Source organism: Oncorhynchus kisutch, unplaced genomic scaffold (genome assembly GCF_002021735.2).
Source record: "Oncorhynchus kisutch isolate 150728-3 unplaced genomic scaffold, Okis_V2 scaffold2681, whole genome shotgun sequence".
Classification (NCBI taxonomy): domain Eukaryota; kingdom Metazoa; phylum Chordata; class Actinopteri; order Salmoniformes; family Salmonidae; genus Oncorhynchus; species Oncorhynchus kisutch.
This window is the reverse complement of record NW_022264626.1, coordinates 1-26009: the sequence shown is the minus strand read 5'-3', so window position 1 is coordinate 26009 and position 26009 is coordinate 1. Positions and strand designations below refer to the sequence as shown.

Here is a 26009-nt window from a genome sequence, read left to right as displayed (position 1 = left end):
TAGTTTTGTCCAACCTAGGTCGAGGCACCAGACACAGGTCTCAATGGAGATAGCTGAGCTGACTACACTGACTGTGCTAGTGGCAGACTGGCTAACAGGCCTGCTGCCTGGCCTGCCACCCTATTTCATTGTGGTGCATAGAGGAGTTAGAGCCCTGTCTATGTTGGTAGATAAGATGAGAGCACCCCTCCAGCTAGGATGGAGTCCGTCACTCCCTCCGCAGGTCAGGCTTGGTCCTGTTTGTGGGTGAGTCCCAGAAAGAGGGCCAATTATATACAAATTCTATCTTTTGGGAGGGGCAGAACCAGTTTTCATCCAGCGATTGAGTTGTGAGACTCTGCTGTAGAGCTCATCACTCCCCCTAACTGGGAGGGGGCCAGAGACAATTACTCAATGCCGACACATCTTTCTAGCTGATTTACACGCTGAAGCTATGTGGTGATCTCTGACTGTTTCATCCTAATATCGTTGGTGCCGACGTGGATAACAATATCTCTATACTCGCCAGTTTGAGCTTTAGCCAGCACCATCTTCAGATTAGCCTTAACGTCGGTTGCCCTGCCGCCTGGTAAACAGTGTATGATCGCTGGATGATTCGTTTTAAGTCTAATACTGCGGGTAATGGAGTCGCCAATGACGAGAGTTTTCAATTTGTCAGAGCTAATGGTGGGAAGCTTCGGCGTCTCAGACCCCGTAACGGGAGGAGTAGAGACAAGAGAAGGCTCGGCCTCTGACTCCGACTCGTTGCTTAATGGGGAAAACCGGTTGAAAGTTTGTCGGCTGAATGAGCGACACCGGTTGAGCATTCCTACAGCATTACCCTCCAGAAACCGTGAGAAAGTTGTCCGGCTGCGGGGACCGTGCGAGGGGATTTATACTAACGTTACTATCTGTACTTACTGGTGGCACAGACGCTGTTTCATCCTTTCCTACACAGAAATTACCCTTGCCTAACGATTGCGTCTGAAGCTGGGCTTGTAGCACAGTTGTATCCTCACCGTAAGGCGATCGTTCTCCTGTATGAGTACAGCGACTGCAATTAGAAGGCATCATGTTAATGTTACTTAGCTTCGGCTGTTGGAGGTCCTGACGAACCATGTCCAGATAAAGCGTCCGGAGTATGAGGATTCTGTGTTATGCACTATAGCCCGTTACCATATGTGATTTAATATTATCTGCTGTTGGCTTGTGTGGATGTATGTATGTGTTATGCAACATAGCTGACTTGAACCCTTGTTAACAGTTTCAGGGCCATGGGCCTTTCTCATGATGGAAAAATACATAACATGAAGGCCGGACCTGTGCAATGAGTTGGGGGGGGCACATTCAGAACGTAGTGTTGCGAGAACAGTCTTGTTAGATAACAGGAGCCAGGTGCCTGATAACTGCATATCTACACAGCTACAACGACTGACCGCTGAAGCGCTTAGAGGGCTGGGACCAGCCTCTGCGCCAACAATCAACGATTGGGCGTGGTTTAGACTCACCCAGCCTAGTCTCTACTCTGACAGGCCGGCTCGGAAGCAGGAACTACTTCTGTCAGAGTATATTAAATATCTTTGTCAGGAACAAGTCAGTTCTGTTTTGCCCTGCGAGGTGGGACAGAGAGCCCGTATATACGAAAATTGCATTTACCACTTACTGCTTAGCTAATAAAAAATACATAGCATACGTCGGTGCCTCATTTTTATATTTTTCCTGATACCAGATTCGAATTGACGCAACCCTGACACGAGGGGAAAAACCAAAAATATAAACGGTAATTATAAAGTAAAAACCGTAAAGTTGTCATGTAGCAAAGTAGGCAACAAAACACACAGCAACACGTAAACAAGTCTGCAAGTTGTGACCGGAAATGGCGTCAAAATGCTGTGTGAGGTATCATGTGATGCTACTAGCATAAATGGACCAACACTGAGCAAATGTAGCTTAAGTCAAATGGTAATTTAAAACACAGGGGTCAGAGTAATACTGCTGGCGCATGGATATAATGCAAAATAAATGTTGCCATCAACCCAGTTACTCAAGTCAGGTCATAGACCTCAGCTCCAAGTAGGAACCACCAAAACAATACACAAGTATTACAGTTAATGTTTATTTGAGCCAAAACAAGCAAATGCAGTTACACACTGGACTAGAGTACCCGTTAACTATTGCATGTCCCACGTCAGATATCCATGGCGTCGTCGCCGGACGGGCCGGTGGCAGCCTCAGAGGTGGCGTCGTCGCCGGACGGGCCGGTGGCAGCCTCAGAGGTGGCGTCGTCGCCGGACGGGCCGGTGGCAGCCTCAGAGGTGGCGTCGTCGCCGGACGGGCCGGTGGCAGCCTCAGAGGTGGCGTCGTCGCGGACGGGCCGGTGGCAGCTTCAGAGGTGGCGTCGTCGCCGGACGGGCCGGTGGCAGCTTCAGAGGTGGCGTCGTCGCCGGACGGGCCGGTGGCAGCTTCAGAGGTGGCGTCGTCGCCGGACGGGCCGGTGGCAGCTTCAGAGGTGGCGTCGTCGCCGGACGGGCCGGTGGCAGCTTCAGAGGGTGCGTCGTCGCCGACGGGCCGTGGCAGCTTCAGAGGTGGCGTCGTCGCCGGACGGGCCGGTGGCAGCTTCAGAGGTGGCGTCGTCGCCGGACGGGGCCGGTGGCAGCTTCAGAGGTGGCGTCGTCGCCGGACGGGCCGGTGGCAGCTTCAGAGGTGGCGTCGTCGCCGGACGGGCCGGTGGCAGCTTCAGAGGTGGCGTCGTCGCCGGACGGGCCGGTGGCAGCTTCAGAGGTGGCGTCGTCGCCGGACGGGCCGGTGGCAGCTTCAGAGGTGGCGTCGTCGCCGGACGGGCCGGTGCAGCTTCAGAGGTGGCGTCGTCGCCGGACGGGCCGGTGGCAGCTTCAGAGGTGGCGTCGTCGCCGGACGGGCCGTGGCAGCTTCAGAGGTGGCGTCGTCGCCGGACGGGCCGGTGGCAGCTTCAGAGGTGGCGTCGTCGCCGGACGGGCCGGTGGCAGCTTCAGAGGTGGCGTCGTCGTCGCCGGACGGGCCGGTGGCAGCTTTCAGAGGTGGCGTCGTCGCCGGACGGGCCGGTGGCAGCTTCAGAGGTGGCGTCGTCGCCGGACGGGCCGGTGCAGCTTCAGAGGTGGCGTCGTCGCCGGACGGGCCGGTGGCAGCTTCAGAGGTGGCGTCGTCGCCGGACGGGGCCGGTGGCAGCTTCAGAGGTGGCGTCGTCGCCGGACGGGCCGGTGGCAGCTTCAGAGGTGGCGTCGTCGCCGGACGGGCCGGTGGCAGCTTCAGAGGTGGCGTCGTCGCCGGACGGGCCGGTGGCAGCTTCAGAGGTGGCGTCGTCGCCGGACGGGCCGGTGGCAGCTTCAGAGGTGGCGTCGTCGCCGGACGGGCCGGTGGCAGCTTCAGAGGTGGCGTCGTCAGGACGGGCCGGTGGCAGCTTCAGAGGTGGCGTCGTCAGCGGACGGGCCGGTGGCAGCTTCAGAGGTGGCGTCGTCAGAGGACATGTGCCTCAGCTTCTCCTCAGAGGACAGGGCATCATTTGCCGGAGAACTACCATGGTTTGGAGAAGCTTGGGATTCTACTTCATTGGTCTCTAAATACTCTTGAGAAAAAACAAAAGGAACAGTTGGGTATTCTACAGCAACACATCTGTTCTACACAGTCTAGGCCAAATTGCTAATCGAATTTTGAGCAACATGAAGCCAACAGTTTTCAAAGTATATGTTTCAGGCCGTACCTTCTCTGGTTTGTTTCGCGTCAGACCCTATGGATCGGAGCAAGGCCAGGGCATGCACAATGGAGACGTCATTTGATGACAGCTCTGAAAAATTTAGGTTTAGGTACACAAGCAAAAGGTTTGACAACATTATTTAGACTGAGTTACTCTATGCTGTTGAATGAGTGTCAAACACAGCAGCACCATAGACAGTGACAAAGAACATAGCTAGAAGGGTTGTGGAAAGAAACACTTACCTCCAAGTCTCCTCTGCAGAGAGACTTGATCTTGCTTCTGGGACTTTCCAACAGGGTAACAAGAAACTGAGGAGAAAGTGTTGACAGAAGTTGAGTTCACACAAAATAGCTACATATATTAATAGCAGTGAAGAATAAAAGATGACCAACGCGGAAGATACAGACAGTCAAATATTAATACCCAACTTATAAAGTTAAGCATATTTACCAAACAAATCCCTTAAACATTAGTGAACCAACCTTTGACAACCCCCACAGTCATCACAACGAGCAGCAATTCTCTCACACCTCCCATGATCATGAAAATAGTCTGTGTTATCAACAGGTAATGTCTTCCCATGGCCTGTATGAGGCTTATATAGGCCACTAATGACCGTTTACCTGACAAACATGGCTTAACGATCAATTAACAAGCTTGATTGAGTTGTTACGTTCAGATAGAAATAGACCATGTAGAACACATGTTGATTCTTATCAAGTTGGTGGGCAGGCAATCTTTTCTACTCCATATATTGCATTTATATCTGTAATGATTAACCCTAATGGTCTCAGATCAGCAGTAGAAAGAAGTAGGCCTAATTATTTTAGGTGTAATCTTCAAAGATATTAGGGGGAAATAAACACTGTACCCAAATCCACGTTTTACAATGCTCCTGGGAAATGGGTAGGCCTCCACCTATAGTCCTTCACAGTTTTACAGCTGTGATATATTTATTTATTTACATAGATCACATACATAAATAAATATGATAGCTGTAGGTAGCGTTGAGATAAAATTCCCATATTCTATTGCTACTAACATAAATCCTAATATATCATGTTTTCCTCATTTGCTCTGTAGGAGGTTCGTCATATGAAGGACATTCAAGTGGATGTGACCCCTAACCTGCAATAGGGGCTCAGTGAGGTGACAGACATCCTGTAATGGATCTCCAGCTAGTGTCTGAGGACCTGGAGAAGGCTGTGTCTACAGCTGTGGGGCAGGACAAGCATGGTAACCTAACCTCACTGTATGAAGGATTTTATTGTTATGGATAGTCATCTCCAATCTGTTCAAATATCACTGTTGTTGATAACACACATTACCAAAATGATTCACACTTGTCTTCCTATTTCCACATAATCTGTCATGGTTCCCCACCCCAACAGGGCATAAAACCAACCTCTCTTTATTGCTACTGCTAATACACCCAAATCCAACAGCGTTCGAGAACCCTGCTCGCAGTGCCAACTGTTAGGTTCTAATTCTCAGAGTAAAAACTCGACGGACACTATGAATGCTTGAACCAAGTTTATTCTTCCCAGAGGGTCAAGACAGCTGCATTAGACAAAAAACATATTCACACAAGCACTGATATTTAATCCTCTCTCCTATGCTGAGTCTCCTCCTACACATCTAAACAGTCAATGCATCTCTGTTGCTAGACAGAACCTTAGTGATATCTGTTCTTCCTCACTTCATCTGACCTGACCGCTACCCCAAAGTGCTCACTCCTCCCCAACTCAAGGCTGACATGGTGATTGGTACCAGACTGTGTCTCTTCTCATCCCAGAGGATCCCACCCATAGGATGCCTGATGGCTAACAAAAACATATCCTGACATAATGTAAACGTTATACATTAAGCTCTCTCCCTCAGTGACATGAATTCGTAGATTTCATATTCTCAGAACCCAACAGTAGGTTTTAAGGTGTGGCTGCATGTTTGTCGTGGACGCATCGTCACTCTTGATGTTCTTTTTCCAAGTCTGAACTGGCCGTTCTTCTCTTTCCTCGACTAATTGAAACCTCAGGGACAGACATCCTGAACGAATCTGATGTCAGAGCTCCCATCAGCCCTCTACACCTCGCTGTGAGTAAAGCCTACCTGCTCCTGTAGTGGTCTCCATATGACAAATGGCACCCTATTCCCTATTTAGTACACTACGTTTGATCAGATCCTTATAGGCCCTGATCAAAAGTAGTTCACTACATAGGGAATAGGGTGCTATCTGGGATGCAAGCATGGTGTAGATTTTCCACAGGAAGTTGACTGTCCAGACAGACTCACACACTATATTCCGATCTATTCCTGATTAGTGTAAAATACATGCATATTCTACACAGTGATGATGAGGATGATTTCCTTATTTTGCCATTTGAGTTAATCAACCTCAGAGGAGAAGTAGAGTGTTTGTTTCTCAATCCCACGCTTGACAGGAACCTCCGATGTTTATGCTGGGCAGGAGCAAAAATGGGCTCCCGATTGAAAGACTCTGGTCTACTTTAGAGGTCTAGCACTGTATTTCTGTTCAGGTGTACCACTGGTCTACTCTAGGACATTGATTATATTAAGAGTGAATATCTATTCATGCGTACCACAGTCACCACCATGCTATGGAGGTCCTGGTTCAGTCTCTGCTGGATCTAGACGTGAGGGACAGCCAGGGGCGCACCCCTCTGGACCTGGCTGCCTTAAAAAGCCTTGTGGAGTGTGTTGACGTCCTCATCAACCAGGAAGCCTCCATCCTGGTTAAAGACTTCACTCTGAAGAGGACCCCCATCCACGCTGCAGGTAGACATAAGGATATCACATAGAGCTTCTGTAATTAAAAAGTTTTCCTGACCAAGATGGCCATTTGTTTGGTCATGTTGCTAGGACGACTATGTCCACTCTAGGGATGGTATCGTGTGAAAATGCCCACGAGACATGCCCATGTTCTCCACTAATGATTGAGGATCTAGGGAGGGTAAGCTGATCCTAGATCAGTGCACAGGGGAGACTTCTATCCAGAGCCAGGTACACAGCTAGCAAGTGACAGGCTTCAATGGCCTCAGCCCCAAAATTCTTTATTATCTGCTGTGTTAACATCATGAGGATGTCATCTACCAACACCACTGTTCTTGAAATCTGTCTGTTCATGTGAAGGTTATAGTCGTCCAGCAATCTGCTCATATCCTCTCTGTTGATCCTCCTCTAGCTACCAATGGTCAATCATCTGACATTCTTATATCCTCTTGTTGATCCTCCTCTAGCTACCAATGGTCAATCATCTGACATTCTTATATTCTCTCTGTTTATCCTCCTCTCGCTACCAATGGTCAATCATCTCACATTCTTATATCTTCTCAGTTTTTCCATCTCTAGCTACTGAAGGTCAATCATCTCACATTGTTATATCCTCTCTGTTTATCTTCCTCTAGCAACCAACGGACATTCGGAGTGTTTGCGTTTGCTGATTGGAAATGCTGACATCCAGAGTACAGTGGACATTCAAGACGGAATAGTCACTTGGGTTTTGGATACAATTCCTGAAATAAAGAGATTTTGAAACTGGGGCTGCATCCAAAATGGCAACCTGTACCCTACTTGGTACAGTACTTTAAACCAAAGTCCTATGGGCTCAGGTCAAGAGTAGTGTACCATATAGGGAATAGGTTGCCATTTGGGACTCAGCCTGGTTACTACCAGTTTGTAATATGACCTGTTGTCTTGTGTATCAGAACCCCTCTGATGCTGTCGGTGCTGAGCGGACACAGACTGTGTGTACTCCCTGTTCAACAAGGGAGCAAGCGTAGAAGCCAAAGACAAATGGCACAGAACAGCTCTACACAGAAGGGTTGTGAGGAGAGTTGGCTGTACGCGCTCACACACAGAAAGAGAGGGGGAGGCTTGTTCTGATCTAGGGATGGGGCCATTGAAATACTAGGGATGGCTTTGGTGTGGGATCTAGCATGGAATATAAATTATGCCCAAATATACCTATTATGATTCCTTATTATTTAATTGATTATAAATTATTCAAATCCATTCTTGTCTCCCCTCCCTTCCCTTCCTCCTAGGCGGTGACTTTTCACGAGGAGTGCAGCACAGTGCCAGCTTCCTGGTTCGGGAAGGTAAGGGGCGGAGCCATGTCCACCTGGTGGCGGCGTCCGGACACATCGGGATACTGGGGTGGCTCCTACACACCGCCCAGTCAGTGTGGACCCTCCCCGTCATCACAGACAACCAGGGCTACACGCCACTACACTTGGCCTGCTACAACGGTATGTACTGGACAGAGGGACAGCGAAGTGGGCCAGAGGCCACAAACAAATACACACATAAACATAGCGTGTCTTAAATCACCACAGCCAGCTTCAGGAGGGCACGAACCGAGACAGTCCGCACAGGAACCTTAAGAGTCCCTCAGACAGAGAGAGAGAAGAGGGAGGGATAGGGGGAGGCACAACAGGCCCACACTCATCCTCTCATACCACCAGGTTCCCTTCCAGCAGATACTGCACTTCAGAGGAACTGCTGCTGCTATACCCCATCTTTACCTTTACCCACAAAGGTCCTAAACGGTAGAAAGTGTCCGGCCAACAGACAGACGCACACCTTATGACGGCAATAACCTGTAGTCCAAGGGGATAGTAGCACTTCACTGAGAGCAAAACAGACAGGGACCAAAAGATGTGGAAGAAGCATTTTCAAAACCTGTTTTGACTGTAGAAATTGGGCTGAGTGTTTGTGCTGAGAAAAGACATAAGGAGTGATGTTTCATTTAAGTTTCATGAGAGTGATTGTCATGTTTATCCGCACACTAAGACAGTCAGAACGCACCTAGCCTCTTGTCTGTAATCCATGTGGGAGGAGGGGAAATCATACATTCTGTATGAACAAATATTTTTATAAAATCATTCATGTCTTTTTTTATTCCCACAGGCTCTGTGGGAATAAAAAAATGGTAGCATTTGCTCTGATGAGTAATTGTAAAGATTTAATGCATCCCAAAAGGAACCCTATACTGAATAGTACACTACTGTTGAACAGGGTCCATAGGGTTCTGGTCAAAAGCAGTGCCATTTAGGATGCTGGTATGTGAACAACAGGACTTTTTGATGGGACATATTACATTATTAAACCTACCTGTCCTTTGGCCTCTAGAAAGTAAATGATTCATTAATGTATTCTTTCTTGTGATATTTATGTCATCATTTTGTGCCTTCGTTAGTTACTGAGGGGAGGTTAGGAGAGTAGGGGCACCTGTATGAGCGACGAGAGCTGGTTTTACATGTAAGTATTCACTAATAGGAAACCAAGTCAGTTAGGAGAGAAGACTAGTAGACACCCAGCAGAGTAATTGAAATGCAAGTTGTCAACCGTGATATTAGTTAGCACTGACACCATTAACCCCGATTCTAGCAACATCCTCATATGTACCAACCCCAAACACTCAGTTACACAACCATCAAGTTAAAATGAACTAGAACCCATTCCACATCATGTCAAATCAAAATAACATCAAATGTATTTATATAGCCCTTCGTACATCAGCTGATATCTCAAAGTGCTGTACAGAAACCCAGCCTAAAACCCCAAACAGCAAGCAATGCAGGTGTAGAAGCACGGTGGCTAGGAAAAACTCCCTAGAAAGGCCAAAACCTAGGAAGAAACCTAGAGTGGAACCAGGCTATGTGGGGTGGCCAGTCCTCTTCTGGCTGTGCCGTGTGGAGATTATAACAGAACATGGCCAAGATGTTCATAAATGACCAGCATGGTCAAATAATAATAATCACAGGCAGAACAGTTGAAACTGGAGCAGCAGCACGGCCAGGTGGACTGGGGACAGCAAGGAGTCATCATGCCAGGTAGTCCTGAAGCATGGTCCTAGGGCTCAGGTCCTCCGAGAGAGAGAGAGAAAGAAAGAGAGAAAGAGAAAATTAGAGAGAGCATACTTAAATTCACACAGGACACCGGATAGGACAGGAGAAGTACTCCAGATATAACAAACTGACCCTTGCCCCCCGACACATAAACTACTGCAGCATAAATACTGGAGGCTGAGACAGGAGGGGTCAGGAGACACTGTGGCCCCATCCGATGACACCCCCGGACAGGGCCAAACAGTAAGGATATAACCCCACCCACTTTGCCAAAGCACAGCCCCCACACCACTAGAGGGATATCTTCAACCACCAACTTACCATCCTGAGACAAGGCCCGAGTGTAGCCCACAAAGATCTCCGCCACGGCACAACCCAAGGGAGGGCGCCAACCCAGACAGGAAGATCACATCACCCCTCCTAGGCACGGTATGAAAGAGCCCTAGTAAGCCAGTAACTCAGCCCCTGTTAATAGGGTTAGAGGCAGAGAATCCCAGTGGAAAGAGGGGAGCCGGCCAGGCAGAGACAGCAAGGGCGGTTCGTTGCTCCAGAGCCTTTCCGTTCACCTTCACACTCCTGGGCCAGACTACACTCCATCATATGACCCACTGAAGAGAAGGTTGAGACCGGGTTTGCGTCTCTCACATGGGTAGGCAGACCATTCCATAAAAATGGAGCTCTATAGGAGAAAGCCCTGCCTCCAGCTGTTTGCTTAGAAATTCTAGGGACGATTAGGAGGCCTGCGTCTTGTGACCGTGTAGGTATGTATGGCAGGACCAAATCAGAGAGATAGCAGTAAAACCTTGAAATCAGCCCTTGCCTTGACAGGAGGCCAGTGTAGGGAGGCTAGCACTGGAGTAATATGATATATTTTTGGGGTTCTAGTCAGGATCCTATTTAGCACTAACTGAAGTTTATTTAGTGCTTTATCCGGGTAGCCGGAAAGTAGAGCAGTAGTGCATTGCAGTAGTCTAACCTAGAAGTGACAAAAGCATGGATACATTTTTCGGCATCATTTTTGGACAGAAAGTTAGATTTTTGCAATGTTACGTAGATGGAAAAAAGCTGTCCTTGAAACAGTCTTGATATGTTCTTCAAAAGAGAGATCAGGGTCCAGAGTAACGCCGAGGGCCTTCGCAGTTTTATTTGAGACGACTGTACAGCCATTAAGATTAATTGTCAGATTCAACAGAAGATCTCTTTGTTTCTTGGGACCTAGAACAAGCATCTCTGTTTTGTCCGAGTTTAAAAGTAGAAAGTTTGCAGCCATCCACTTCCTTATGTCTGAAACACATGCTTCTAGCGAGGGCAATTTTGTGGCTTCACCATGTTTCATTGAAATGTTCAGCTGTGTGTCATCTGCATAGCAGTGAAAGTTAACATTATGTTTTCGAATGACATCCCCAAGAGGTAAAATATATAGTGAAATCAATCGTGGTCCTAAAAACGGAACCTTGAGGAACATCGAAATTTACAGTTGATTTGTCAGAGGACAAACAATTCAGAGAGACAAACTGATATCTTTCCGACAGATAAGATCTAAACCAGGCCAGAACTTGTCCGTATGGACCAATTTGGGTTTCCAATCTCTCCAAAAGAATGTGGTGATCGATGGTATCAAAAGCAGCACTAAGGTCTAGGAGCACGAGAACAGATGCAGAGCCCCGGTCTGATGCCATTAAAAGGTCATTTACCACCTTCACAAGTGCAGTCTCAGTGCTATGATGGGGTCTAAAACCAGACTGAAGCATTTCGTATACATTGTTTGTCTTCAGGAAGGCAGTGAGTTGCTGCGCAACAGCCTTTTCTAAAAATGTTGAGAGGAATGGAAGATTCGATATAGGCCGATAGTTTTTTATATTTTCTGGGTCAAGGTTTGGCTTTTTCAAGAGAGGCTTTATTACTGCCACTTTTAGTGAGTTTGGTACACATCCGGTGGATAGAGATCTGTTTATTATGTTCAACATAGGAGGGCCAAGCACAGGAAGCAGCTCTTTCAGTAGTTTAGTTGGAATAGGGTCCAGTATGGATCTTGAAGGTTTAGAGGCCATGATCATTTTCATCGTTGTGTCAAGAGATATAGTACTAAAACACTTGAGTGTCTCTCTTGATCCTAGGTCCTGGCAGAGTTGTGCAGACTCAGGACAAATGAGCTTTGAAGGAATACGCAGATTTAAAGAGGAGTCCGTAATTTGCTTTCTAATAATCATCTTTTCCTCAAAGAGGTTCATGAATTTATTACTGCTGAGGTGAAAGCCATCCTCTCTTGGGGAATGCTGCTTTGTAGTTAGCTTTGCTTTGCGACAGTATCAAAAAGGAATTTCGGATTGTTCTTATTTTCCTCAATTAAGTTGGAAAAATAGGATGATCGAGCAGCAGCAAGGGCTCTTCGATACTGCACGGTACTGTCTTTCCAAGCTAGTCGGAAGACTTCCAGTTTGGTGTGGCGTCATTTCCGTTCCAATTTTCTGGAAGCTTGCTTCAGAGCTCGGGTATTTTCTATATGCCAGGGAGCTAGTTTCTTATGAGAAATGTTTTTAGTTTTTAGGGTTGCAACTGCATCTAGGGTATTGCGCAAGGTTAAATTGAGTTCCTCAGTTAGGTGGTTAACTGATTTTTGTCCTCTGGCGTCCTTGGGTAGACAGAGGGAGTCTGGAAGGACATCAAATAATCTTTGTGTCATCTGTGAATTTATAGCATGACTTTTGATGTTCCTTGGTTGCGGTCTGAGCAGATTATTTGTTGCAATTGCAAATGTAATAAAATGGTGGTCCGATAGTCCAGGATTATGAGGAAAAACATTAAGATCCACAACATTTATCCCATGGGACAAAACTAGGCCCAGAGTATGACTGTGACAGTGAGTAGGTCCAGAGACATGTTGGACAAAACCCACTGAGTCGATGATGAAAGCCTTTTGGAATGGGTCTGTGGACTTTTCCATGTCAATATTAAAGTCACCAAAAATTTGAAGTAGGCTACATAGATTTCATGACTAGAAGCTCAAAAGATGAAAACGTCTTTTTTGTTTGTTTGTACATTTCAATTTGCTATCGTAAATGTTAGCAACACCTCCGCGGGATGCACGAGGGATATGGTCACTAGTGTAGCCAGGAGGTGAGGCCTCATTTAACACAGTAAATTCATCAGGCTAAAGCCATGTTTCAATCAGGCCAATCACATCAAGATTATGATCAGTTCATTGACTATAATTGCCTTTGAAGTAAGGGATATGACATTAAGTAGCCCTATTTTGAGATGTGAGGTATCATGATCTCTTTCAATAATGACAGGAATGGAGGAGGTCTTTATCCTAGTGAGATTGCTAAGGCGAACACCGCCACGTTTAGTTTTGTCCAACCTAGGTCGAGGCACAGACACGGTCTCAATGGAGATAGCTGAGCTGACTCCACTGACTGTGCTAGTGGCAGACTGGCTAACAGCCTGCTGCCTGGCCTGCACCCTATTTCATTGTGGTGCTAGAGGAGTTAGAGCCCTGTCTATGTTGGTAGATAAGATGAGAGCACCCCTCCAGCTAGGATGGAGTCCGTCACTCCTCCGCAGGTCAGGCTTGGTCCTGTTTGTGGGTGAGTCCCAGAAAGAGGGCCAATTATATACAAAATTCTATCTTTTGGGAGGGGCAGAAACCAGTTTTCATCCAGCGATTGAGTTGTGAGACTCTGCTGTAGAGCTCATCACTCCCCCTAACTGGGAGGGGGCCAGAGACAATTACTCAATGCCGACACATCTTTCTAGCTGATTTACACGCTGAAGCTATGTGGTGATCTCTGACTGTTTCATCCTAATATCGTTGGTGCCGACGTGGATAACAATATCTCTATACTCGCCAGTTTGAGCTTTAGCCAGCACCATCTTCAGATTAGCCTTAACGTCGGTTGCCCTGCCGCCTGGTAAACAGTGTATGATCGCTGGATGATTCGTTTTAAGTCTAATACTGCGGGTAATGGAGTCGCCAATGACGAGAGTTTTCAATTTGTCAGAGCTAATGGTGGGAAGCTTCGGCGTCTCAGACCCCGTAACGGGAGGAGTAGAGACAAGAGAAGGCTCGGCCTCTGACTCCGACTCGTTGCTTAATGGGGAAAACCGGTTGAAAGTTTGTCGGCTGAATGAGCGACACCGGTTGAGCATTCCTACAGCATTACCCTCCAGAAACCGTGAGAAAGTTGTCCGGCTGCGGGGACCGTGCGAGGGGATTTATACTAACGTTACTATCTGTACTTACTGGTGGCACAGACGCTGTTTCATCCTTTCCTACACAGAAATTACCCTTGCCTAACGATTGCGTCTGAAGCTGGGCTTGTAGCACAGTTGTATCCTCACCGTAAGGCGATCGTTCTCCTGTATGAGTACAGCGACTGCAATTAGAAGGCATCATGTTAATGTTACTTAGCTTCGGCTGTTGGAGGTCCTGACGAACCATGTCCAGATAAAGCGTCCGGAGTATTCTGTGTTATGCACTATAGCCCGTTACCATATGTGATTTAATATTATCTGCTGTTGGCTTGTGTGGATGTATGTGTTATGCAACATAGCTGACTTGAACCCTTGTTAACAGTTTCAGGGCCATGGGCCTTTCTCATGATGGAAAAATACATAACATGAAGGCCGGACCTGTGCAATGAGTTGGGGGGGGCACATTCAGAACGTAGTGTTGCGAGAACAGTCTTGTTAGATAACAGGAGCCAGGTGCCTGATAACTGCATATCTACACAGCTACAACGACTGACCGCTGAAGCGCTTAGAGGGCTGGGACCAGCCTCTGCGCCAACAATCAACGATTGGGCGTGGTTTAGACTCACCCAGCCTAGTCTCTACTCTGACAGGCCGGCTCGGAAGCAGGAACTACTTCTGTCAGAGTATATTAAATATCTTTGTCAGGAACAAGTCAGTTCTGTTTTGCCCTGCGAGGTGGGACAGAGAGCCCGTATATACGAAAATTGCATTTACCACTTACTGCTTAGCTAATAAAAAATACATAGCATACGTCGGTGCCTCATTTTTATATTTTTCCTGATACCAGATTCGAATTGACGCAACCCTGACACGAGGGGAAAAACCAAAAATATAAACGGTAATTATAAAGTAAAAACCGTAAAGTTGTCATGTAGCAAAGTAGGCAACAAAACACACAGCAACACGTAAACAAGTCTGCAAGTTGTGACCGGAAATGGCGTCAAAATGCTGTTTGAGGTATCATGTGATGCTACTAGCATAAATGGACCAACACTGAGCAAATGTAGCTTAAGTCAAATGGTAATTTAAAACACAGGGGTCAGAGTAATACTGCTGGCGCATGGATATAATGCAAAATAAATGTTGCCATCAACCCAGTTACTCAAGTCAGGTCATAGACCTCAGCTCCAAGTAGGAACCACCAAAACAATACACAAGTATTACAGTTAATGTTTATTTGAGCCAAAACAAGCAAATGCAGTTACACACTGGACTAGAGTACCCGTTAACTATTGCATGTCCCACGTCAGATATCCATGGCGTCGTCGCCGGACGGGCCGGTGGCAGCCTCAGAGGTGGCGTCGTCGCCGGACGGGCCGGTGGCAGCCTCAGAGGTGGCGTCGTCGCCGGACGGGCCGGTGGCAGCTTCAGAGGTGGCGTCGTCGCCGGACGGGCCGGTGGCAGCTTCAGAGGTGGCGTCGTCGCCGGACGGGCCGGTGGCAGCTTCAGAGGTGGCGTCGTCGCCGGACGGGCCGGTGGCAGCTTCAGAGGTGGCGTCGTCGCCGGACGGGCCGGTGGCAGCTTCAGAGGTGGCGTCGTCGCCGGACGGGCCGGTGGCAGCTTCAGAGGTGGCGTCGTCGCCGGACGGGCCGGTGGCAGCTTCAGAGGTGGCGTCGTCGCCGGACGGGCCGGTGGCAGCTTCAGAGGTGGCGTCGTCGCCGGACGGGCCGGTGGCAGCTTCAGAGGTGGCGTCGTCGCCGGACGGGCCGGTGGCAGCTTCAGAGGTGGCGTCGTCGCCGGACGGGCCGGTGGCAGCTTCAGAGGTGGCGTCGTCGCCGGACGGGCCGGTGGCAGCTTCAGAGGTGGCGTCGTCGCCGGACGGGCCGGTGGCAGCTTCAGAGGTGGCGTCGTCGCCGGACGGGCCGGTGGCAGCTTCAGAGGTGGCGTCGTCGCCGGACGGGCCGGTGGCAGCTTCAGAGGTGGCGTCGTCGCCGGACGGGCCGGTGGCAGCTTCAGAGGTGGCGTCGTCGCCGGACGGGCCGGTGGCAGCTTCAGAGGTGGCGTCGTCGCCGGACGGGCCGGTGGCAGCTTCAGAGGTGGCGTCGTCGCCGGACGGGCCGGTGGCAGCTTCAGAGGTGGCGTCGTCGCCGGACGGGCCGGTGGCAGCTTCAGAGGTGGCGTCGTCGCCGGACGGGCCGGTGGCAGCTTCAGAGGTGGCGTCGTCGCCGGACGGGCCGGTGGCAGCTTCAGAGGTGGCGTCGTCGCCGGACGGGCCGGTGGCAGCTTCAGAGGTGGCGTCGTCGCCGGACGGGCCGGTGGCAGCTTCAGAGGTGAGGTCGTCAGAGGACGGGCCGGTGGCAGCTTCAGAGGTGGCGTCGTCAGAGGACATGTGCCTCAGCTTCTCCTCAGAGGACAGGGCATCATTTGCCGGAGAACTACCATGGTTTGGAGAAGCTTGGGATTCTACTTCATTGGTCTCTAAATACTCTTCAGAAAAAACAGAAGGAACAGTTGGGTATTCTACAGCAACACATCTGTTCTACACAGTCTAGGCCAAATTGCTAATCGAATTTTGAGCAACATGAAGCCAACAGTTTTCAAAGTATATGTTTCAGGCCGTACCTTCTCTGGTTTGTTTCGCGTCAGACCCTATGGATCGGAGCAAGGCCAGGGCATGCACAATGGAGACGTCATTTGATGACAGCTCTGAAAAATTTAGGTTTAGGTACACAAGCAAAAGGTTTGACAACATTATTTAGACTGAGTTACTCTATGCTGTTGAATGAGTGTCAAACACAGCAGCACCATAGACAGTGACAAAGAACATAGCTAGAAGGGTTGTGGAAAGAAACACTTACCTCCAAGTCTCCTCTGCAGAGAGACTTGATCTTGCTTCTGGGACTTTCCAACAGGGTAACAAGAAACTGAGGAGAAAGTGTTGACAGAAGTTGAGTTCACACAAAATAGCTACATATATTAATAGCAGTGAAGAATAAAAGATGACCAACGCGGAAGATACAGACAGTCAAATATTAATACCCAACTTATAAAGTTAAGCATATTTACCAAACAAATCCCTTAAACATTAGTGAACCAACCTTTGACAACCCCCACAGTCATCACAACGAGCAGCAATTCTCTCACACCTCCCATGATCATGAAAATAGTCTGTGTTATCAACAGGTAATGTCTTCCCATGGCCTGTATGAGGCTTATATAGGCCACTAATGACCGTTTACCTGACAAACATGGCTTAACGATCAATTAACAAGCTTGATTGAGTTGTTACGTTCAGATAGAAATAGACCATGTAGAACACATGTTGATTCTTATCAAGTTGGTGGGCAGGCAATCTTTTCTACTCCATATATTGCATTTATATCTGTAATGATTAACCCTAATGGTCTCAGATCAGCAGTAGAAAGAAGTAGGCCTAATTATTTTAGGTGTAATCTTCAAAGATATTAGGGGGAAATAAACACTGTACCCAAATCCACGTTTTACAATGCTCCTGGGAAATGGGTAGGCCTCCACCTATAGTCCTTCACAGTTTTACAGCTGTGATATATTTATTTATTTACATAGATCACATACATAAATAAATATGATAGCTGTAGGTAGCGTTGAGATAAAATTCCCATATTCTATTGCTACTAACATAAATCCTAATATATCATGTTTTCCTCATTTGCTCTGTAGGAGGTTCGTCATATGAAGGACATTCAAGTGGATGTGACCCCTAACCTGCAATAGGGGCTCAGTGAGGTGACAGACATCCTGTAATGGATCTCCAGCTAGTGTCTGAGGACCTGGAGAAGGCTGTGTCTACAGCTGTGGGGCAGGACAAGCATGGTAACCTAACCTCACTGTATGAAGGATTTTATTGTTATGGATAGTCATCTCCAATCTGTTCAAATATCACTGTTGTTGATAACACACATTACCAAAATGATTCACACTTGTCTTCCTATTTCCACATAATCTGTCATGGTTCCCCACCCCAACAGGGCATAAAACCAACCTCTCTTTATTGCTACTGCTAATACACCCAAATCCAACAGCGTTCGAGAACCCTGCTCGCAGTGCCAACTGTTAGGTTCTAATTCTCAGAGTAAAAACTCGACGGACACTATGAATGCTTGAACCAAGTTTATTCTTCCCAGAGGGTCAAGACAGCTGCATTAGACAAAAAACATATTCACACAAGCACTGATATTTAATCCTCTCTCCTATGCTGAGTCTCCTCCTACACATCTAAACAGTCAATGCATCTCTGTTGCTAGACAGAACCTTAGTGATATCTGTTCTTCCTCACTTCATCTGACCTGACCGCTACCCCAAAGTGCTCACTCCTCCCCAACTCAAGGCTGACATGGTGATTGGTACCAGACTGTGTCTCTTCTCATCCCAGAGGATCCCACCCATAGGATGCCTGATGGCTAACAAAAACATATCCTGACATAATGTAAACGTTATACATTAAGCTCTCTCCCTCAGTGACATGAATTCGTATATTTCATATTCTCAGAACCCAACAGTAGGTTTTAAGGTGTGGCTGCATGTTTGTCGTGGACGCATCGTCACTCTTGATGTTCTTTTTCCAAGTCTGAACTGGCCGTTCTTCTCTTTCCTCGACTAATTGAAACCTCAGGGACAGACATCCTGAACGAATCTGATGTCAGAGCTCCCATCAGCCCTCTACACCTCGCTGTGAGTAAAGCCTACCTGCTCCTGTAGTGGTCTCCATATGACAAATGGCACCCTATTCCCTATTTAGTACACTACGTTTGATCAGATCCTTATAGGCCCTGATCAAAAGTAGTTCACTACATAGGGAATAGGGTGCTATCTGGGATGCAAGCATGGTGTAGATTTTCCACAGGAAGTTGACTGTCCAGACAGACTCACACACTATATTCCGATCTATTCCTGATTAGTGTAAAATACATGCATATTCTACACAGTGATGATGAGGATGATTTCCTTATTTTGCCATTTGAGTTAATCAACCTCAGAGGAGAAGTAGAGTGTTTGTTTCTCAATCCCACGCTTGACAGGAACCTCCGATGTTTATGCTGGGCAGGAGCAAAAATGGGCTCCCGATTGAAAGACTCTGGTCTACTTTAGAGGTCTAGCACTGTATTTCTGTTCAGGTGTACCACTGGTCTACTCTAGGACATTGATTATATTAAGAGTGAATATCTATTCATGCGTACCACAGTCACCACCATGCTATGGAGGTCCTGGTTCAGTCTCTGCTGGATCTAGACGTGAGGGACAGCCAGGGGCGCACCCCTCTGGACCTGGCTGCCTTAAAAAGCCTTGTGGAGTGTGTTGACGTCCTCATCAACCAGGAAGCCTCCATCCTCCAAGACTTCACTCTGAAGAGGACCCCCATCCACGCTGCAGGTAGACATAAGGATATCACATAGAGCTTCTGTAATTAAAAAGTTTTCCTGACCAAGATGGCCATTTGTTTGGTCATGTTGCTAGGACGACTATGTCCACTCTAGGGATGGTATCGTGTGAAAATGCCCACGAGACACTGATCTAAGGTCATTTTTTGTCATGTTCTCCACTAATGATTGAGGATCTAGGGAGGGTAAGCTGATCCTAGATCAGTGCACAGGGGAGACTTCTATCCAGAGCCAGGTACACAGCTAGCAAGTGACAGGCTTCAATGGCCTCAGCCCCAAAATTCTTTATTATCTGCTGTGTTAACATCATGAGGATGTCATCTACCAACACCACTGTTCTTGAAATCTGTCTGTTCATGTGAAGGTTATAGTCGTCCAGCAATCTGCTCATATCCTCTCTGTTGATCCTCCTCTAGCTACCAATGGTCAATCATCTGACATTCTTATATCCTCTTGTTGATCCTCCTCTAGCTACCAATGGTCAATCATCTGACATTCTTATATTCTCTCTGTTTATCCTCCTCTCGCTACCAATGGTCAATCATCTCACATTCTTATATCTTCTCAGTTTTTCCATCTCTAGCTACTGAAGGTCAATCATCTCACATTGTTATATCCTCTCTGTTTATCTTCCTCTAGCAACCAACGGACATTCGGAGTGTTTGCGTTTGCTGATTGGAAATGCTGACATCCAGAGTACAGTGGACATTCAAGACGGAATAGTCACTTGGGTTTTGGATACAATTCCTGAAATAAAGAGATTTTGAAACTGGGGCTGCATCCAAAATGGCAACCTGTACCCTACTTGGTACAGTACTTTAAACCAAAGTCCTATGGGCTCAGGTCAAGAGTAGTGTACCATATAGGGAATAGGTTGCCATTTGGGACTCAGCCTGGTTACTACCAGTTTGTAATATGACCTGTTGTCTTGTGTATCAGAACCCCTCTGATGCTGTCGGTGCTGAGCGGACACAGACTGTGTGTACTCCCTGTTCAACAAGGGAGCAAGCGTAGAAGCCAAAGACAAATGGCACAGAACAGCTCTACACAGAAGGGTTGTGAGGAGAGTTGGCTGTACGCGCTCACACACAGAAAGAGAGGGGGAGGCTTGTTCTGATCTAGGGATGGGGCCATTGAAATACTAGGGATGGCTTTGGTGTGGGATCTAGCATGGAATATAAATTATGCCCAAATATACCTATTATGATTCCTTATTATTTAATTGATTATAAATTATTCAAATCCATTCTTGTCTCCCCTCCCTTCCCTTCCTCCTAGGCGGTGACTTTTCACGAGGAGTGCAGCACAGTGCCAGCTTCCTGGTTCGGGAAGGTAAGGGGCGGAGCCATGTCCACCTGGTGGCGGCGTCCGGACACATCGGGATACTGGGGTGGCTCCTACACACCGCCCAGTCAGTGTGGACCCTCCCCGTCATCACAGACAACCAGGGCTACACGCCACTACACTTGGCCTGCTACAACGGTATGTACTGGACAGAGGGACAGCGAAGTGGGCCAGAGGCCACAAACAAATACACACATAAACATAGCGTGTCTTAAATCACCACAGCCAGCTTCAGGAGGGCACGAACCGAGACAGTCCGCACAGGAACCTTAAGAGTCCCTCAGACAGAGAGAGAGAAGAGGGAGGGATAGGGGGAGGCACAACAGGCCCACACTCATCCTCTCATACCACCAGGTTCCCTTCCAGCAGATACTGGACTTCAGAGGAACTGCTGCTGCTATACCCCATCTTTACCTTTACCCACAAAGGTCCTAAACGGTAGAAAGTGTCCGGCCAACAGACAGACGCACACCTTATGACGGCAATAACCTGTAGTCCAAGGGGATAGTAGCACTTCACTGAGAGCAAAACAGACAGGGACCAAAAGATGTGGAAGAAGCATTTTCAAAACCTGTTTTGACTGTAGAAATTGGGCTGAGTGTTTGTGCTGAGAAAAGACATAAGGAGTGATGTTTCATTTAAGTTTCATGAGAGTGATTGTCATGTTTATCCGCACACTAAGACAGTCAGAACGCACCTAGCCTCTTGTCTGTAATCCATGTGGGAGGAGGGGAAATCATACATTCTGTATGAACAAATATTTTTATAAAATCATTCATGTCTTTTTTTATTCCCACAGGCTCTGTGGGAATAAAAAAATGGTAGCATTTGCTCTGATGAGTAATTGTAAAGATTTAATGCATCCCAAAAGGAACCCTATACTGAATAGTACACTACTGTTGAACAGGGTCCATAGGGTTCTGGTCAAAAGCAGTGCCATTTAGGATGCTGGTATGTGAACAACAGGACTTTTTGATGGGACATATTACATTATTAAACCTACCTGTCCTTTGGCCTCTAGAAAGTAAATGATTCATTAATGTATTCTTTCTTGTGATATTTATGTCATCATTTTGTGCCTTCGTTAGTTACTGAGGGGAGGTTAGGAGAGTAGGGGCACCTGTATGAGCGACGAGAGCTGGTTTTACATGTAAGTATTCACTAATAGGAAACCAAGTCAGTTAGGAGAGAAGACTAGTAGACACCCAGCAGAGTAATTGAAATGCAAGTTGTCAACCGTGATATTAGTTAGCACTGACACCATTAACCCCGATTCTAGCAACATCCTCATATGTACCAACCCCAAACACTCAGTTACACAACCATCAAGTTAAAATGAACTAGAACCCATTCCACATCATGTCAAATCAAAATAACATCAAATGTATTTATATAGCCCTTCGTACATCAGCTGATATCTCAAAGTGCTGTACAGAAACCCAGCCTAAAACCCCAAACAGCAAGCAATGCAGGTGTAGAAGCACGGTGGCTAGGAAAAACTCCCTAGAAAGGCCAAAACCTAGGAAGAAACCTAGAGTGGAACCAGGCTATGTGGGGTGGCCAGTCCTCTTCTGGCTGTGCCGTGTGGAGATTATAACAGAACATGGCCAAGATGTTCATAAATGACCAGCATGGTCAAATAATAATAATCACAGGCAGAACAGTTGAAACTGGAGCAGCAGCACGGCCAGGTGGACTGGGGACAGCAAGGAGTCATCATGCCAGGTAGTCCTGAAGCATGGTCCTAGGGCTCAGGTCCTCCGAGAGAGAGAGAGAAAGAAAGAGAGAAAGAGAAAATTAGAGAGAGCATACTTAAATTCACACAGGACACCGGATAGGACAGGAGAAGTACTCCAGATATAACAAACTGACCCTTGCCCCCCGACACATAAACTACTGCAGCATAAATACTGGAGGCTGAGACAGGAGGGGTCAGGAGACACTGTGGCCCCATCCGATGACACCCCCGGACAGGGCCAAACAGTAAGGATATACACAGCTAGCAAGTGACAGGCTTCAATGGCCTCAGCCCCAAAATTCTTTATTATCTGCTGTGTTAACATCATGAGGATGTCATCTACCAACACCACTGTTCTTGAAATCTGTCTGTTCATGTGAAGGTTATAGTCGTCCAGCAATCTGCTCATATCCTCTCTGTTGATCCTCCTCTAGCTACCAATGGTCAATCATCTGACATTCTTATATCCTCTTGTTGATCCTCCTCTAGCTACCAATGGTCAATCATCTGACATTCTTATATTCTCTCTGTTTATCCTCCTCTCGCTACCAATGGTCAATCATCTCACATTCTTATATCTTCTCAGTTTTTCCATCTCTAGCTACTGAAGGTCAATCATCTCACATTGTTATATCCTCTCTGTTTATCTTCCTCTAGCAACCAACGGACATTCGGAGTGTTTGCGTTTGCTGATTGGAAATGCTGACATCCAGAGTACAGTGGACATTCAAGACGGAATAGTCACTTGGGTTTTGGATACAATTCCTGAAATAAAGAGATTTTGAAACTGGGGCTGCATCCAAAATGGCAACCTGTACCCTACTTGGTACAGTACTTTAAACCAAAGTCCTATGGGCTCAGGTCAAGAGTAGTGTACCATATAGGGAATAGGTTGCCATTTGGGACTCAGCCTGGTTACTACCAGTTTGTAATATGACCTGTTGTCTTGTGTATCAGAACCCCTCTGATGCTGTCGGTGCTGAGCGGACACAGACTGTGTGTACTCCCTGTTCAACAAGGGAGCAAGCGTAGAAGCCAAAGACAAATGGCACAGAACAGCTCTACACAGAAGGGTTGTGAGGAGAGTTGGCTGTACGCGCTCACACACAGAAAGAGAGGGGGAGGCTTGTTCTGATCTAGGGATGGGGCCATTGAAATACTAGGGATGGCTTTGGTGTGGGATCTAGCATGGAATATAAATTATGCCCAAATATACCTATTATGATTCCTTATTATTTAATTGATTATAAATTATTCAAATCCATTCTTGTCTCCCCTCCCTTCCCTTCCTCCTAGGCGGTGACTTTTCACGAGGAGTGCAGCACAGTGCCAGCTTCCTGGTTCGGGAAGGTAAGGGGCGGAGCCATGTCCACCTGGTGGCGGCGTCCGGACACATCGGGATACTGGGGTGGCTCCTACACACCGCCCAGTCAGTGTGGACCCTCCCCGTCATCACAGACAACCAGGGCTACACGCCACTACACTTGGCCTGCTACAACGGTATGTACTGGACAGAGGGACAGCGAAGTGGGCCAGAGGCCACAAACAAATACACACATAAACATAGCGTGTCTTAAATCACCACAGCCAGCTTCAGGAGGGCACGAACCGAGACAGTCCGCACAGGAACCTTAAGAGTCCCTCAGACAGAGAGAGAGAAGAGGGAGGGATAGGGGGAGGCACAACAGGCCCACACTCATCCTCTCATACCACCAGGTTCCCTTCCAGCAGATACTGCACTTCAGAGGAACTGCTGCTGCTATACCCCATCTTTACCTTTACCCACAAAGGTCCTAAACGGTAGAAAGTGTCCGGCCAACAGACAGACGCACACCTTATGACGGCAATAACCTGTAGTCCAAGGGGATAGTAGCACTTCACTGAGAGCAAAACAGACAGGGACCAAAAGATGTGGAAGAAGCATTTTCAAAACCTGTTTTGACTGTAGAAATTGGGCTGAGTGTTTGTGCTGAGAAAAGACATAAGGAGTGATGTTTCATTTAAGTTTCATGAGAGTGATTGTCATGTTTATCCGCACACTAAGACAGTCAGAACGCACCTAGCCTCTTGTCTGTAATCCATGTGGGAGGAGGGGAAATCATACATTCTGTATGAACAAATATTTTTATAAAATCATTCATGTCTTTTTTTATTCCCACAGGCTCTGTGGGAATAAAAAAATGGTAGCATTTGCTCTGATGAGTAATTGTAAAGATTTAATGCATCCCAAAAGGAACCCTATACTGAATAGTACACTACTGTTGAACAGGGTCCATAGGGTTCTGGTCAAAAGCAGTGCCATTTAGGATGCTGGTATGTGAACAACAGGACTTTTTGATGGGACATATTACATTATTAAACCTACCTGTCCTTTGGCCTCTAGAAAGTAAATGATTCATTAATGTATTCTTTCTTGTGATATTTATGTCATCATTTTGTGCCTTCGTTAGTTACTGAGGGGAGGTTAGGAGAGTAGGGGCACCTGTATGAGCGACGAGAGCTGGTTTTACATGTAAGTATTCACTAATAGGAAACCAAGTCAGTTAGGAGAGAAGACTAGTAGACACCCAGCAGAGTAATTGAAATGCAAGTTGTCAACCGTGATATTAGTTAGCACTGACACCATTAACCCCGATTCTAGCAACATCCTCACATGTACCAACCCCAAACACTCAGTTACACAACCATCAAGTTAAAATGAACTAGAACCCATTCCACATCATGTCAAATCAAAATAACATCAAATGTATTTATATAGCCCTTCGTACATCAGCTGATATCTCAAAGTGCTGTACAGAAACCCAGCCTAAAACCCCAAACAGCAAGCAATGCAGGTGTAGAAGCACGGTGGCTAGGAAAAACTCCCTAGAAAGGCCAAAACCTAGGAAGAAACCTAGAGTGGAACCAGGCTATGTGGGGTGGCCAGTCCTCTTCTGGCTGTGCCGTGTGGAGATTATAACAGACATGGCCAAGATGTTCATAAATGACCAGCATGGTCAAATAATAATAATCACAGGCAGAACAGTTGAAACTGGAGCAGCAGCACGGCAGGGGACTGGGGACAGCAAGGAGTCATCATGCCAGGTAGTCCTGAAGCATGGTCCTAGGGCTCAGGTCCTCCGAGAGAGAGAGAGAAAGAAAGAGAGAAAGAGAAAATTAGAGAGAGCATACTTAAATTCACACAGGACACCGGATAGGACAGGAGAAGTACTCCAGATATAACAAACTGACCCTTGCCCCCCGACACATAAACTACTGCAGCATAAATACTGGAGGCTGAGACAGGAGGGGTCAGGAGACACTGTGGCCCCATCCGATGACACCCCCGGACAGGGCCAAACAGTAAGGATATAACCCCACCCACTTTGCCAAAGCACAGCCCCCACACACTAGAGGGATATCTTCAACCACCAACTTACCATCCTGAGACAAGGCCCGAGTGTAGCCCACAAAGATCTCCGCCACGGCACAACCCAAGGGAGGGCGCCAACCCAGACAGAGATCACATCACCCCTCCTAGGCACGGTATGAAAGAGCCCTAGTAAGCCAGTAACTCAGCCCCTGTTAATAGGGTTAGAGGCAGAGAATCCCAGTGGAAAGAGGGGAGCCGGCCAGGCAGAGACAGCAAGGGCGGTTCGTTGCTCCAGAGCCTTTCCGTTCACCTTCACACTCCTGGGCCATATCTACACCTCCATCATATGACCCACTGATAGGAGAAGCTGTTTGAGACTAGCGAT

At 47.4% G+C, this 26009-nt stretch overlaps 3 protein-coding genes and 1 long non-coding RNA gene across 15 annotated transcripts; 2 read left to right on the top strand and 2 right to left on the bottom strand.

Moving 5' to 3' along the window:
- Positions 1-2079: 2079 nt before the first annotated feature.
- Positions 2080-17004, bottom strand: LOC116370648 (polysialoglycoprotein-like). The gene is made up of 7 exons (XM_031819845.1): positions 16872-17004; positions 16632-16697; positions 16396-16479; positions 15112-16260; positions 3210-3378; positions 2637-2829; positions 2080-2326 (listed from the first exon to the last, which is right to left on the bottom strand). Exons 1-7 carry the CDS (start codon positions 16969-16971, stop codon positions 2168-2170), a joined length of 1920 nt encoding a protein of 639 aa, XP_031675705.1. The 5' UTR covers positions 16972-17004; the 3' UTR covers positions 2080-2167.
- Positions 3378-4324, bottom strand: LOC116370650 (polysialoglycoprotein-like). Its single transcript, XM_031819851.1, has 4 exons — positions 4192-4324; positions 3952-4017; positions 3716-3799; positions 3378-3580 (listed from the first exon to the last, which is right to left on the bottom strand). The coding sequence occupies exons 1-4, from the start codon at positions 4289-4291 to the stop codon at positions 3396-3398; spliced, it is 435 nt and encodes a 144-aa protein (XP_031675711.1). The 5' UTR covers positions 4292-4324; the 3' UTR covers positions 3378-3395.
- On the top strand, positions 4406-21335 carry LOC116370649 (serine/threonine-protein phosphatase 6 regulatory ankyrin repeat subunit A-like). 12 transcript variants are annotated; one of them, XR_004208784.1, is made up of 9 exons: positions 4406-4945; positions 5745-5803; positions 6315-6505; positions 7135-7191; positions 7435-7569; positions 7774-7977; positions 17473-17625; positions 18425-18483; positions 20469-21296. XR_004208784.1 is itself a non-coding variant. In XM_031819848.1 (6 exons), the coding sequence occupies exons 1-4, from the start codon at positions 4876-4878 to the stop codon at positions 17524-17526; spliced, it is 387 nt and encodes a 128-aa protein (XP_031675708.1). In that variant the 5' UTR covers positions 4406-4875; the 3' UTR covers positions 17527-17625; positions 18425-18483; positions 18995-19130. The 12 variants fall into 12 exon arrangements, 5 of the variants coding, with proteins under 5 accessions (XP_031675708.1, XP_031675707.1, XP_031675709.1 ...); XR_004208786.1 differs by having other exon boundaries at positions 7135-7569; positions 20469-20672; positions 20889-21296; XR_004208785.1 differs by having other exon boundaries at positions 7135-7569; positions 20469-20672; positions 20760-21296.
- Positions 21336-22536: 1201 nt separating this feature from the next.
- Positions 22537-24395, top strand: LOC116370647 (uncharacterized). Its single transcript, XR_004208782.1, has 3 exons — positions 22537-22986; positions 23230-23364; positions 23569-24395. It is a non-coding gene; the product is annotated as an uncharacterized LOC116370647 (long non-coding RNA).
- The last annotated feature ends 1614 nt before the right edge of the window (positions 24396-26009 follow it).

Bases quoted from the DNA above. Each gene is read 5' to 3' on its own strand.
- LOC116370650 (XM_031819851.1), bottom strand. From the start codon at position 4,291: ATGGGAAGACATTACCTGTTGATAACACAGACTATTTTCATGATCATG. The intron at 4,018-4,191 runs GTTGGTTCACTA...CTTTCTCCTCAG, and splicing joins GACTGTGGGGGTTGTCAAAG to TTTCTTGTTACCCTGTTGGA. The intron at 3,581-3,715 runs GTACGGCCTGAA...TTTTTTCTCAAG, and splicing joins CGCGAAACAAACCAGAGAAG to AGTATTTAGAGACCAATGAA.
- LOC116370649 (XM_031819846.1), top strand. From the start codon at position 4,876: ATGGATCTCCAGCTAGTGTCTGAGGACCTGGAGAAGGCTGTGTCTACA. The intron at 4,946-5,744 runs GTAACCTAACCT...TTGAAACCTCAG, and splicing joins TGTGGGGCAGGACAAGCATG to GGACAGACATCCTGAACGAA. The intron at 5,804-7,773 runs GTGAGTAAAGCC...CCTTCCTCCTAG, and splicing joins TCAGCCCTCTACACCTCGCT to GCGGTGACTTTTCACGAGGA.
- LOC116370648 (XM_031819845.1), bottom strand. From the start codon at position 16,971: ATGGGAAGACATTACCTGTTGATAACACAGACTATTTTCATGATCATG. The intron at 3,379-15,111 runs GCCCGTCCGGCG...CCACCTCTGAAG, and splicing joins CACCTCTGAGGCTGCCACCG to CTGCCACCGGCCCGTCCGGC. The intron at 2,830-3,209 runs GTCCGGCGACGA...CCACCTCTGAAG, and splicing joins TCTGAAGCTGCCACCGGCCC to CTGCACCGGCCCGTCCGGCG.